This window comes from Nicotiana sylvestris, chromosome 12, assembly GCF_000393655.2.
Source record: "Nicotiana sylvestris chromosome 12, ASM39365v2, whole genome shotgun sequence".
Taxonomy (NCBI): domain Eukaryota; kingdom Viridiplantae; phylum Streptophyta; class Magnoliopsida; order Solanales; family Solanaceae; genus Nicotiana; species Nicotiana sylvestris.
The window spans coordinates 48624875-48639372 of record NC_091068.1 but is presented as its reverse complement, the minus strand read 5'-3'; the positions used below and the strand labels follow the sequence as shown (position 1 = coordinate 48639372).

At 40.3% G+C, this 14498-nt stretch overlaps 2 protein-coding genes across 2 annotated transcripts; one reads left to right on the top strand and one right to left on the bottom strand.

The window, feature by feature from the left end:
• Positions 1 to 2285: 2285 nt before the first annotated feature.
• Positions 2286 to 6391, top strand: LOC138882999 (uncharacterized). Its single transcript, XM_070163652.1, has 4 exons — positions 2286 to 2579; positions 2718 to 2992; positions 3125 to 3601; positions 6307 to 6391. Exons 1-4 carry the CDS (start codon positions 2286 to 2288, stop codon positions 6389 to 6391), a joined length of 1131 nt encoding a protein of 376 aa, XP_070019753.1.
• A 6639-nt stretch (positions 6392 to 13030) lies between these two features.
• On the bottom strand, positions 13031 to 13785 carry LOC138882998 (uncharacterized). The gene is made up of 2 exons (XM_070163651.1): positions 13454 to 13785; positions 13031 to 13094 (listed from the first exon to the last, which is right to left on the bottom strand). Exons 1-2 carry the CDS (start codon positions 13783 to 13785, stop codon positions 13031 to 13033), a joined length of 396 nt encoding a protein of 131 aa, XP_070019752.1.
• Positions 13786 to 14498: the final 713 nt, after the last annotated feature.

Genomic DNA, 14498 nt, shown 5'->3' with positions numbered 1-14498 from the left:
GTTTGAATGGAACTCCCAGGAGGTAATCATTCACGGAGATGGAAGTAACCCCATCTACACTAGTCAAACCATCCCGATTATTGGACATAGAAGAAGGATAGGAGGGGAAACCTATCATCACATTGAATGGGTCAATGCCATCAAGAAGGATAGGTGGTGGAGTAACAAAATATAAATCATACTAGCATGGTCTGAATATGAACCCGACAAAGGGTTGGGAAAGAACCTCCAAGGTATCACCAAACTAGTACAACAAAAATCATGGTACCACCTTTGGGCTCGGATACCAGTATACATGGAAAGAGTACAATGATTGGTCGCCTCCATGGCGTAGACCGTATTACCCTCTTGATCAGCCAGTGCTAAGTTTGGAACAAGCTTTTCACTAGGCTAACACAATATGGGGGACTACAGAAGAAGAAACACTAGTTGGGTTGAAGAATTTGTTCTTGGAGGATGAGGACATGGACTGCGGTGCCATAATTGAGGAGGAGGAGGAAGAAGGCCTCACATTTCAGACTGTAGAGAAGGGAGATATTCTCAAGAATTGGACCACTACACCATCCCGAGCCCGCTAAGTCCCTAGGTAGCTTGGCAGATTTTACTTCTATATCCATTCTAGGCATTTAAGATTTCCCGTATTTTTGTTTTAAGATTTACTTGTTTCAAAATAAATGCTCGATTCATTGAGCCGTGCTTTGTCTGGACAATTTTTTCAAAGGTTTAATCAAATGCATTTGCTCTTTATTATTCACTACTATCTTTATAAATTTCCTTTCTACATCAATATTATTACTTTTCCTGATGAACCAGTGACTGTGGCATGTAATGAGGCAACGCAATATGAGAATAGTGATTTACAGGAAGAAGATGAGATACCCGAGGAAATTTTCAGGGAGGTTAAAAATTTTGAGAATAAGCCTAAGTCCAATCTGGACGAGACCGAAGCAGTAAATTTGGTAGATGCCGAGACCGTTAAGGAGTCTTGCATCAGCTTTCACTTGTCACCAACAAAGAAGAAAGAGTACGTTCATTTCCTAAAATAGTATGAGGACATTTTCGCATGGTCAGATGATGACATGACCAGTTCGAGCACATCCATAGTAGCTCACAAGTTGCCTATTAATCTCATGTGTCCGCCACTAAAACAAAAACTCAGAATGTTCAAACCAGACATGAGCCTGAAAATCAAGGAGGAAGTTACCAAGCAGATCAAAGCCAAAGTTCTCAGGGTGGTTGAATATCTAACCTGGTTAGCTAACATTGTGCCAGTTCCGAAGAAGGACGGGAAGGTCAAAATATGTGTTGACTATCGGGATTTAAATAGAGCAAGTCCCAAGGATGACTTCCCGCTGCCAAATATACACATCCTGATTGATAACTGCGCTAAACATGAACTCCAATCCTTTGTAGATTGCTTCACGGGTTATCACCAGATTTGGATGGATGAAGAAGATGCAGAGAATACAGCTTTCATCACACCGTGGGCTGTATACTGTTACAAGATGATGCCATTCGCTTTGAAGAATGCTGGGGCCACTTACATGAGAGCCATGACAACCATCTTCCATGATATGATACACAAAGAAATAGAGGTGTATGTGGAAGATGTCATTATCAAATCCAAGAAGGCCACATATCACATAGCGGATCTGAGAAAGTTCTTTGATAGGCTAAGGAGGTACAATTTGAAATTGAACCCCGCAAAGTGTGCGTTCGGGGTTCCCGCAGGAAAGTTACTGGGATTCATCATCAGTCGTCGAAGGATCGAGTTGGATCCATCTAAAGTCAAAGCTATTCAGTCGTTACCACCACCTAAAAGAAAAAAGGATGTGATGAGCTTCCTAGGATGTCTCAACTATATTAGTCGCTTCATAGCACAATCCACAGTCATATGTGAACCCACCTTCAAGATGCTGAGGAAGGATGCCGAAACAAGATGGACAGAGGATTGTCAAAAAGCTTTTGATAAGATTAGGGAGTACATGTCCATACCACCGGTTCTGGTCCCGCCAGAACTAGGATGAGTTTTGCTACTTTATCTATCTGTGTTGGATGGAGCCTTCGGATGTGTTTTGGGACAACATGATGAGACGGGAAGGAAAGAGCAAGCCATATATTACTTGAGTAAGAAGTTCACACCTTATGAAGCATGGTATTCTCTGCTTGAACGCACTTGCTGTGCTTTGACCTGGATAGCTTAGAAATTGAGGCACTACTTCTGCGCCTACACTACATATCTCATATCCAGGATGGACCCTCTAAAGTATATATTCCAGAAACCCATGTCGACTGGGAAGTTGGCTAAGTGGCAGATACTACTAAGTAAGTTTAATATCATCTACGTAACTCAAAGGGCGGTCAAAGGGCAAGCATTGGCAGATCACCTTGATAAAAATCCGGTGGGAGGAGCATACGAGACTCTGAAAACATATTTTCCTGATGAAGAAGTGTCATTCGTAGGGGAAGACATTATTGAAGTATATGATGGTTGGAGGATGTTCTTTGATGGAGCTGCAAATTTCAAAGGAGTAGGCATTGGAGCAGTTTTGGTATCAGAAATGGGTCAACATTATCCGGTATCTGCTAAACTCAGATTTTCCTGTACCAACATCATGGCAGAGTATGAAGCCTGCATACTAGGACTCAACATGGCAGTCAACATGAACATTCAGGAGTTGTTGGTGATCGGTGATTCAGATCTTTTGATGCACTAGGTGCAAGGAGAGTGGGCCACCAAGAATTCAAAGATATTGCCATATATGCACCATGTGCGGGAATTGAGAAAGAGGTTTACGAAGATAGAATTTCGGCATGTACCCAGAATTCAAAATGAGTTTGCTGACGCATTGGCTACCTTGCCATCTATGATACAACATCCAGATAAGAATTACATTCATCCCATTCTAGTGAGGATCCATAATCAGCTGGCATATTGTGCTCATGTCGAGGAAGAAGCAGATGGAAAGCCTTGGTTCCATGACATTAAAAAGTACTAATCAAAAGGATAACACCCAGAGCATGCAAATCATACTCAGAAATGCACACTCCGGAGATTGTCAAATCACTTCTTCCACACCGGAGGAAACTTGTACAAGAGAACTCCTTATTTGGGTTTCCTAAGGTTTGTCGAAGCAAAGGAAGTTTCTGAGCTACTTGAAGATGTGCATGTCGGGACATGTGGCCCTCACATGAATGGTTTCGTCTTGGCTAAGAAGATATTCAGGGCCGGTTACTTTTGGATGACCATAGAGACAGATTGCATCAAGTATGTCTGCAAATACTTTCAAAGTCAAGTGCATGCCAATATGATAAAAGTTCCTCCAAACGAGCTCAATGCAACAAGCTCACCTTGGTCATTTGCTGCTTGGGGAATGGATGTTAATGGTCCAATTGAGCTCACTAATTCAAACGGACGCAGGTTCATTCTGGTAGCCATTGATTACTTCACAAAATGGGTAGAGGCTGCATCTTACAAAGCTCTAACTAAGAAAGTCATCACAGATTTTGCCAAGGATCATATTGTTTGCCGATTTGAAGTTCTCGAATCCATTATTACTGATAATGCCACTAATATCAATAGTGATCTGATGAAAGCTATGTGTGAAACTTTCAAAATCAAGCACAAGAATTCCACAACTTATAGACCTTAGATGAACGGAGTCGTAGAAGCCGCCAAAAAAAACATTAAAAAGATACTAAGGAAAATGGTGGAGAACCACAAACAATGGCATGAGAAGTTACCTTTTGCTTTATTGGGATACCACACTACGGTTCGCACATCAATCGGGGCGACTCCCTACATGTTGGTTTATGACACCGAGGTTGTCATCCCAGCCGAGGTGGAGATTCCTTCTTTAAGAATCATATAGGAAGCTGAACTCAGCGATGTAGAGTGGATAAAGAGTCACTATGAACAATTGGCCCTTATCGATGGAAAGAGGATGAACTCAGTATGTCACGGCCAAGTTTACCAAAACATAATGTCTAGATCTTTCAACAAAAGAGTCAAACCAAGACAGTTCACACCAGCGCAGCTGGTATTGAAGAAAATCTTCCCGCATCAAGATGAAGCCAAAGGAAAATTCTCTCTTAACTGGCAAGGTCCGTACATGGTTCAGAGGGTACTAATAGGAGGAGCACTCATACTTGCAGAAATGGACGGAGAAATCAGGCCAAAGCCAATCAATTCAGATGCAGTCAACAGATACTATGCCTAGATTGTTTTACATTTCTCTTCTAATGTAATTGAACTATGCTTGACCTGATTCTCATTTAAGAGGGGATACATAGGCAACCTTATGAGTTCGGTCATATCATAATAAAATTTTCATTTCCCCCAAAGTTCAGAAACTGGGGCAGAATTTTAAAGAGGACCCTCAAAATTCCGGAGCAAGTCCAGAAAATGCCATCGCATGCTAGAAAGTCAGAAACTGGGGCAGAATTTTGAGAAGGATTCTCAAAATTCCAAAGAAGGTTCAGCAAAGCCTATTATCCGCAAACGGTCAAAGATCATCTACCAAATTGGGGCATAATTTTGAGGACCCTCAAAATTCCGACATAACAGAGCTGCAATGCCTTTGAGATCTGTTACAATCACTAGTTCATCTAAATGTATCAATATATTTCTAAAATAACTCTATTTTTATCAATAATTACATATTTTTTGAAACACTCTATTTCCATAACAGTCAGGTGTTACCTAGGGTAACTCGAAGAGGCATCCAAAGTGGAACAAGGCAAGGCTAGAAGCACGAACCAACCTCCCCTCACAAAACTTACAATTTTTTTTAACACAGGCACATCTGACGTAACAATAACATCTGCAAATATATGTACGTAGCAAGATAACTATCAATCAGGCCATCAGACAGTGAATATATCTCCAGCTACGACATACACTACTCTTATTTGCTACTTGCTCTTTGCATGGGACTAATCCATGTCCCCCATATTTGCATGAGGCTAATCCCTGCCTCCACATTTGCATGAGGCTAATCCCTGCCTCCACATTTGTATGAGGATAATCCTTGCCTCCATACTTGCATAAGGCTAATCCTTGCCTCCCTATTTACATGAGGCTAATCTTTGCCTCCATACCTGCATGAGGCTAATCCTTGCCTCCATACCTGTATGAGGCTAATCCCTGCCTCCATATTTGTATGAGGCTAATCCCTGCCTCCACATTTGCATGAGGCTAATCCCTGCCTCCATGCTTGCATGAGGCTAATCCTTGCTTCCTAATTTGCATGAGGCTAATCCTTGCCTCCATACCTGCTTGAGGCTAATCCTTGCCTCCATATTTGCATGAGGCTAATCCATACCTTCCACATTTGCATGAGGCTAATCCTTGCCTCCATACCTGCATGAGGCTAATCCTTGCCTCCATATTTGCATGAGTCTAATCCCTACCTTCCACATTTACATGAGGCTAATCCCTGCCTCCATGCTTACATAAGGCTAATCCTTGCCTCCCTATTTGCATGAGGCTAATCCATGCCTCTATACCTGTATTAGGCTAATCCCTGCCTCCCTATTTGCATGAGGCTAATCCTTGCCTTCATACTTGCATGAGGCTAATCCTTGCCTCCATATTTGCATGAGGCTAATCCATACCTTCCACATTGACATGAGGCTAATCCCCACCTCCATACTTGCATGAGGCTAATCCTTGCCTCCCTATTTGCATGAGGCTAATCCCTGCCTCTATACCTGCATGAGGCTAATCCCTGCCTCCCTATTTGCATGACGTTAATCCTTGCCTTCATACTTGCATGAGGCTAATCCTTGCCTCCATATTTGCATGAGGCTAATCCTTGCCTCCATACTTGCATGAGGTTAATCCTTGCCTCCCCATCTGCATGGGAGTGAGCAATGTCCCTCTTTGCACGAATATTGCTCTACTTCTGGTACTCTTTATTTGCTTTTCAATCGGGCTAAGCTTTGCCCTCCATTTCACAAGACTAAGCCCTATCTTGATAACATCATGAATATTGCATATCAAGGGCTGAAATATTGCCAACCTATCCAAAGGTGTCATAGTCTAAAAGTCATAGCCGGAAGACACCATGTCATGGCCTAACGATCCCTCAAATTTGCATATCATTATTCAAAGGCGTCATGGTTTGAAGGCACCATTTTCATGGCACAAGAACATAATTTAATGGCCTACGAATCCCTCACTAAATAATTCATGGCCCAAGACATCATGGTCCAAGGACATCATCTTTAACCATCTAAAGACAACCTTTACGGTCCGAAGGGAATCTGCATCATGTTTAAATTTTCACAAATACATGTTTGTAGCATCTTTTTTCTGAAGCAGATTCAATCGGACGACGAATTCTTACGTGGTCCAAGGAAATCAAAGGTCCGCTTAGGTAACCAATAAGCAACCACTATCCTAGTAGGAGCGATCTCGCTCCAGTTCCCTCCAACTGTCCCGAGCTTTAACCGCTCACCATAGCCGTTTCGGCATCGCATGTCCGTTCTTGCAATAATTTCATCGGCATATTCCGCAGATGAAGCTAGAACTACACATGGCATGATTCCTGTAAAACTAGGGATATGTAGGCAACTCGAAGACCGGAGTTCGGCCCCGGTCAAAATTGGCCATCATTTCTTTATCCGAAAACTCTTTCATCCTTCTCGGGTAAAGAGGGGGAGCTGTTGATACCCAATTTTTTCCTATATATTTTTATATGCATAAATACTTTCAAAATAGCATATATATGCATATATAAGCATGCACAAAGTTTTTATAATTTTTCTGTAATTTTAAAGGATTTAAATTGATTTATTTCTTCCTTTTTACTTATAAAAATTCCAATAATTATCCTTCAAATTATTGTTATGATAATTTAATCATCTAAATCCTATATTTATGCCAAAATATTGCTTAAATATTTTTGTACATTTCCCTAATTGTACTTATATTTTTAAAACTAATTTGCATATAATTGCAATATTAACCCTATTAAGGTATAATTACATTTATATGCATAACACTGATCTTCTATATTTTTAAAATATTAAATACTTATTTTAAATCATTTTAGTACATAAAATTAATTTTTTAGAAATTATTTATTATTTATTATAAATTATATAGGGTTAGATTGGTTATTTAAAACTTAGCCAAATTGGATTTCAATTATAGCCTCAATTAAACCCAATGCCTAGCCCAATTTTAGGCCAAATTACCCAACCCAGGCCCTAAATGCAATTACCCAACCCAAAACCCATCAGATCCTGGCCGTTGATCTAAAAGATCAACGACCCTCGTTCATTCCTTCCCCTTTTAACTCTGAACAACCCCTAACCCTAATCATTTTCCACATACCACCGCCTAAAATCCTCTCTACTCTTAGTACACTCTCTACCTAACCCTAGCCCTTCAATCGCCCATCTCTCATCTCGGTCATCTCCGGTGACCTCTCTTCGTCTCTTACACCTCCAGTGGCTTCTCTCATGTCATGCTTGCCTTCTCTAAGGTCTTCAAGGTCCTAGAGCCATACCGACTTGCATCTAGGGTTCGTCGCCTATCTATTCTTGGCTACTCCAGTGTGATTTCAAGCAAAATCATGTTGTATTTGCAATGATCCTTAGGTTTTCTAAGCAGTCTCTTCATCCCTATAAGGGTTTCTTTCGAAAACCTAATTTCTTTTCTACGCCTCCTAGATCTGTATAGATCTAGGACGATTTGAGTTTGTTTCTTTAATATTTTACAACTGTCCTTGAGATTCTTTACAAGAATCGTTGATTTTAAGTGTTTTTCACCTCCTTCTAAAACTAGGGTTTTTAGAACTTCTTTTTTAAAACCTTGTTTAACTGATTCTTTGTGTAAAACTTCTATTTGTTGCATTATTTTAACTGATTCTATGATTTTACTACATCTTCAACTCGTCTATGTTGAAAGCCCTAATTTTCTAGGTTTCTTCGTTTGGTTCTGTCTATCAGCATGACTGACCGGTTCTCGTTTAAGTTTCTATGATTATCTTGTCTCGAATATGTTTCTAATGAGTTTCTTAGCCTAACTTACATCAACTCTATGTGCTTGTGGTCATCTTAACTGTTCAAAACTTGCTTCTTTCTATCATTGCTGTTTAACCTTCATGTTTGCTAGAGCTATGTGCCGACCTCTGGTTATTCTTATCGTACTCTATTTATATGCTAAAACATTGACTCATGACTCTCTCTCTGATTGATTCTGAGTTCCATGTTTCATGGCTTGATTTGAAAACTTTCCTTTAGACCTTCGATTCTTCTTGTTTAAACTTGTCTTATTTACTTATTCATGGGAACCTATGTTATTCTCCTTAAATCAGTGTTATTTCAAGTCCTTGATTCACTGATTTGCTATATGCTGATTCTCAATTATGTCCATATTCTGCAACCTTATTTACTTTTCTTATCCTATTTGGGTTAACCATGTTATTTGTTGATTCTTCACTAACTGTTTCCCTAATTGAACCTTTGTGTATTTACCCATAGTTGTCTGTTTTTTACTCAATGCCTTACTTGATTTCTTTCCTTAAACATTTTCTGCCCATTACTGTTGGTTAGTTACTCCTTAATTAAGGAAGTACTTGCATTGATTTGATTCTAATTAGTACTTGGTTCTATAATTATTGCTGAAACTTTGATTCTTGCCTTATTTTTTGTGTATTTTCAAACTATAAATACCCTATTCTTTCACTAACACAACACATGAACACATTGGTCCAAAAACTCTCTCTCACACTCAAAACAGTTCTCCTTTCTCTCTCTTTGGTTACTTGCTATTATCTTGAGTTAGTCGGCTGCAAGCCAAGGATAACTATTGTATTTTCCTATTCCTCACTTTATGTTTACTATCTCTCTACTGATATGTTCTGATTTCAATTCAAGTCCCAAAACTAATATGTTTCTTTTACTGCTTCAGTTTATCATGTTTCTAATTTGTTTTTATCTATGGTGTTATTGTTCAACACACAATTGACATGTTTACATTAATGCTTCATCTAGTATGGTAGTCTAACCCTCTTAGGGCCTTTCAGAACATGTTCTACCCCCTCCCCTAGTAGTCTGACTCAACATGACTCTATCCTTGAATGCTTGTCTACTTGTTATCCAGTTTTGATATGCAAGTTAATCTATCACTTTAAATTGTTGATTCTATGATTGTTTCTAAAACTCCTACTATATTGGTACCAATAAATATCCCCTAATCCCTAAAACCCCACAAGAACTACTATGCTCCTGATACTATGTGCTCTATGTGTCCCCAATTCCCATTCCCCTATGTGAAAGACTGTTATTTGAGTATTGCTGAACTTGTTTGACTGACTTGTTGTTGTCTAATTATACCACTATTTTCAAAAGCTGTTTACCAAACAACTTTCTTGTTTACAAAATTATTTCAACTGTGTCATTTTTTTACTGTTTTCCTACTGAAAACTTTTCAAACTATGTCAAGCACTCTCACTTTACTCCTAAGTCTCTAGGTTGTTCCCCCTCCAGTGTGTGTACTGCCTTGGGATCCGTCTGAGATCCATCTGAACTCTGGCACACTAAGGCTGGCCCTTCGACACTGCAGTTACTCAATTTGGTTACAAAGTCTAGGTGTGCGCACTACCCAGATCCTTGAGATCCTTAGGGAACTCTGACGCACCTAGACAATGACATTGTCTATGAAATTGGCATTTGAGGCTATTGGAGGTATGGGAAATCACTTGGGCCTGCTTCAGGCTCCCTATAGTGTAACTTCTTTTTTTTTCTTTATTTATGTAATTCATTCATCTAATTTGTAAATGAATATTGGGGTGATTAGTGAAAAAGGGTGGGTAGTTATATATTTGTGGGGTAATATGGGTAGAAACCATGCCTATAGGATTTTATATATATTTGTTATGTCTGCCCTACCATATTAGAATCCATGCCTATAGAATCATTTAATATAATTGTTATGCTTGCCTCACCATGCTAGAAATCATGCCTATAGGGTTAAATGACCCCAAATAATAGAAATCATGTCTATAGGCTTTACAATCAAGTAGATACCATACTTAAGCATGTGATCAAGTTCAACTTTCTGTTATAACGGGTAATTACATTTGTTTTCATTAAATATCATGGAAGTTTCTAACATCAGCTCTTAACAACTAGATATCATGTTTATTGGGAACAACGTCAGAAATTCTGCCTATAGACCCAAAATCAGTTTAGTTTAAATAAGTCGGTCTAATTCATGTTAGTTTACTTCAAAACTAGCCTAATCAGTGGTTTGTTTTCCTTAAATGAATTCTTTCAAGTACTGCCCTAATTTACTATTAGAAAGCATGCGTATAGGAATTCAAGGGTTCGTTTTCAAATCTACCCACTATTTTACTATATCAAACGTAGTTATCATGCTCTTAGGACATCACTATTCAGCATTTAGGCAAGCCTGTGGGGCGTTTTCAAATTCTACAACTCTGAAACTACATTTCTTCTACTTAAAGTTGTTCAGATTAAACAGGTTTACTTAGTAGGCAAGTTAAATAAGATACTTCTGTCACGGCCTCAGTTCGCCCTCCGTGAACTGTCGTGACGATACTTAGTCTCTACGACTAGGTAAGTCTAACAAATGTGGAACATAAACGAAACTTGCGGAAGAAATAACCAAAACCCAAAATAAATGAATATAACAATAGTTATAATGTCGCTCAGCATATACAACACAACATTCTCAAAACCAAGTACACTATCCCAAAATCCAAAAATTCACGGAAACACAAGCCTTTGGAATATCTAACAGTCTAACTCCAGAATATCTAACAAGAAAGAAAATACAGAAGGGCAATGTTTAACAGCTAAAATAGAAAGGGACTCCTCGGTCTGCGGACGTGGTAGATGTTCCTCGAAGTCTCTAGAGCAGTCGCCTCCCTCAAGGATGGTAGGCTTGAGTAGCGGTACCTGGATCTGCACATGAAAAACATGTGCAGAAGGGGAATGAGTACACCACAGCGGTACTTAGTAAGTGCCAAGATTAACCTCGGTTGGGTAGTGACGAGGAAGGTCAGGGCCCTATTGAGGTTAAATAAAATATAAAATCAATAGTATAAATAAGTACAGCAGTAAAATAACACAAGATGTACAGGACAAAAACAACTATAAAAAAATGAGGTAAGCACGGAAAAGAAATACAGCTCAGTACCAATAATAACAACTGGGGATCTCCCAGGATACCGTCTTGTAGTCCCATATGTACATAACCAATGATCTCTCGGGATCCCATCCCATAGTCCAACTCATAGTGCGCGGGGATCTACCGGAATCTCGTTCCGTAGTCCCAAATGTAAATACCCAGTACTACGGGAATCTACCGGGTGCATTCCCGTAGTTCCATATAACTGTGCAGGGGGATCTACCGGAATCCCACATCCGTAGTCCCAAAATAAACAGACAAGGGGGAGCTACCGGAATCCCACATCTATAGTCCCAAAATAAATACACAGCAACAACAAAAAAATATACAGAAATGGCAAAGTTTCATATTAAGGCAACAAATGATTATAGCCTAGCAAGCTGCACAGAGTTCAGGTAAGGCAGGTCGAGCAAATAAGCAATTAGCTCACTTAAACATGCTTTCCTAAGCTAACAACAGGCTTAATAGTGCAAGTAATAGAAATAGAAAAAGAAACACACTAGTAATTACTTAAAGAAAACTGGATTTCCAACAATTAGCACAAGTAAGCACTCGTCACCTCACGTACAAGGCATTTCAGTTACCAAATATACATCCCAAGGGGAAGGTCCCCCACACAAGGTAAGATAAGCCACTTACCTCAAACCGGCTCAAAATCAACCCAAAACCACACTCTTGCCACGATTACTCGACTCCAAATGGCTGAAATCTATTCAATTCAATTGCATAATGTAAATAACACTTCAAGTAACTGATTCTACAATTAAATTCTAAGCTACTACGCGAAATTATGTAAAATGACCAAAACGTCACTCGGACCCACGTCTCGGAATTGAGTAAAATTTATATTTCCAGAAACCTCGCACTCTCAAAAGTTCAGTCATATCAAAAGTACCAAAATCGGACCTCAATTTGTCCCTCAAATCATCACTCAAAGGTCTCTAATTAGACAAGCCCTAATCCCCCAATTACCACTGATTTTTCTTAATTTTTCATGCTTAAATTGATAAACATCACTCCAATAACGAGTTTAGGGACCAAAGACCTTACCCCGATGAACTCCTCTGAAAATCCCTCTTAAAAAGTGCTTCCCAAGCTTCTTCCCGTTTTGAAAAGATGAAAAATGGCTAAATTTTGCGAAGGCAAGAATTTATATGTTCCGCCCAGCGATTTCCGCATTTGCAGCACTGGGACAGCATCTGCAGTCCCGCTTCTGCGGAGCCAAGGTTGCATCTGCAACTTTTCATTAAAGGGCCAGCTTTCGCATCTGCGACTTCCGAATCCGCAGATACCGTACCGCTTATGCGGTATTACCACCGCTTCTGTGGTTCCTGAAGAGGTGACCAAATTCCACTTCTGTGACCACTGAGCCGCTTCTGCGGTGCCACACATGCGGAACCCAAACCGCAGGTGCGGTTATGACAAAACCAGCAGCTGAAGCTGCAACTCTAACTTCAAAATCTTTCCGTCAACCATTCGAATTCATCTTGAGGCCTCCGGGACCTCAAACAAAGGCACCAACAAGTCACAACTCACTATCAAAACTTGTACCAATCCTTAAAACACCTAAAACAACATCGAAACCTCGAATTAACCATAGATTTAAGCCTAAGAACTCCAAAATTCTCGAAATACACTTTTGATCAAAACGTCTATCAAATCTCGTCCGAATAATCTGAAATTTTGCACACACGTCACATTCAACACTATGGAGCTACTCCAACTTTCGAAATTCCATTCCGACCCTCGGATCAAAATCTCACTATCGGACTGAAAACTTCAAAAATTCAACTTTCGGCATTTCAAGGTTAAATTAGCTACGGACCTCCAAAACACAATCCAAACACACCCCTACACCCAGAATCACCTAACAGAGCTAACAGAACCATCAGATTTCCGTTCTGAGACCATCTTCACACTATTCCAACTACATTCAACTTTCCAATACTTAAGCTCTCATTTAGGGACTAGGTGTCCCAAAACTCCCCGAAACTCAAAACCGAACATCCCGTCAAATTAAAATAGCAGAAATAAACTCAGAGAAAGCAATTAATAGGGGATCGGGGCATTAATTCTTAAGACGACCGGTCAGGTCGTCATATCCTCCTACACTTAAATATTTGTTCGTCCTCGAACTAGCATAAATACATACCTGAAGTTCTGAAAAGATGAGGGTAACGGCTGTGTATATCCTGCTTGGTCTGCTAGGTCGCCTCCTCGACCGGCTAACCTCGCCACTGAACCTTCACAGATGCAATGTTCTTTGACCTCAACTTTCTAACCTACCTATCCAATATTGCTACTGGCTCCTCAACATAGGATAGATCCTTGTCCAACTGGACTGAACTTAAATCCAACATGTGCAATGGATCACCGTGATACATCCGAAGCATCGAAACATGGAATACTGGATGAACTCCGGCCAAGCTGGGAGGTAAGGCAAGCTCATAAGCAACCTCCCCAACATGCCTCAATATCTCAAATGAGGCAATAAATCTTGGACTCAACTTTCCTTTCTTCCCGAATCCCATAACACCCTTCATAGGCGAAACCCCAAGGAGAAACCGCTCTCCAACCATATAGGAAACATCACGAACCTTCCGATCTGCGTAACTCATCTATCTGGACTGGACTGTATGGAGCCTATCCTGAATCACCTTAACCTTCTCCAAGTCCGTGCGCAATAATCTAGCCTCACCCGACTCAAACCAGCCCACCGGGGATCTATACCACCTACCATATAAAGCCTCATACAGTGCCATCTAAATGCTGGACTGATAGCTGTTATTGTAAGCAAACTCCGCCAATGGCAAGAACTGATCCCAAGACCCTCCAAACTCAATCACACACGCACAGAGCATATCCTCAAGAATCTGAATAGTGCACTCGGACTGTCCATCCGTCTGAGAGTGAAATGTTGTACTCAACTCCACTCGAGTACCCAACTCATGCTAAATGGCTCTTAGAACCGTGATATGAACTGAGTACCTCTATCTGAAATGATGGAAACCGGAATACCATGCAGACAAACAATCTCCCAGATATAGATCTCCGCCAATCGCTCTGAGGAATAAGTAGTACACACAGGAATAAAGTGAGCGGACTTGGTCAGCCGATCCACAATCACCCAAATAGCCTCGAACTTTCTCAAAGTCCGTGGGAGCCCAACTACAAAGTCCATGGTGATTCGCTCCCACTTCCACTCCGGAATCTCTATCTGCTGAAGCAACCCACCTGGTCTCTGGTGCTCATAGTTCACCTGCTGACAGTTAAGGCACTGAGCTACAAATCAAACTATATCTTTCTTTATCCGCCTCCATTAATAGTGCTG

What these genes read in the sequence shown, in the direction of transcription:
- LOC138882999 (XM_070163652.1), top strand. Translation starts at nt 2,286, where the DNA reads ATGTCGACTGGGAAGTTGGCTAAGTGGCAGATACTACTAAGTAAGTTT. An exon ending in AAATGGGTCAACATTATCCG is followed by an intron (nt 2,580 to 2,717) that starts GTATCTGCTAAA and finishes TTGATGCACTAG; the next exon opens with GTGCAAGGAGAGTGGGCCAC. An exon ending in TGGTTCCATGACATTAAAAA is followed by an intron (nt 2,993 to 3,124) that starts GTACTAATCAAA and finishes GGGTTTCCTAAG; the next exon opens with GTTTGTCGAAGCAAAGGAAG.
- LOC138882998 (XM_070163651.1), bottom strand. Translation starts at nt 13,785, where the DNA reads ATGAGTTACGCAGATCGGAAGGTTCGTGATGTTTCCTATATGGTTGGA. An exon ending in CCAGTAGCAATATTGGATAG is followed by an intron (nt 13,095 to 13,453) that starts GTAGGTTAGAAA and finishes AGTTGAATGTAG; the next exon opens with TTGGAATAGTGTGAAGATGG.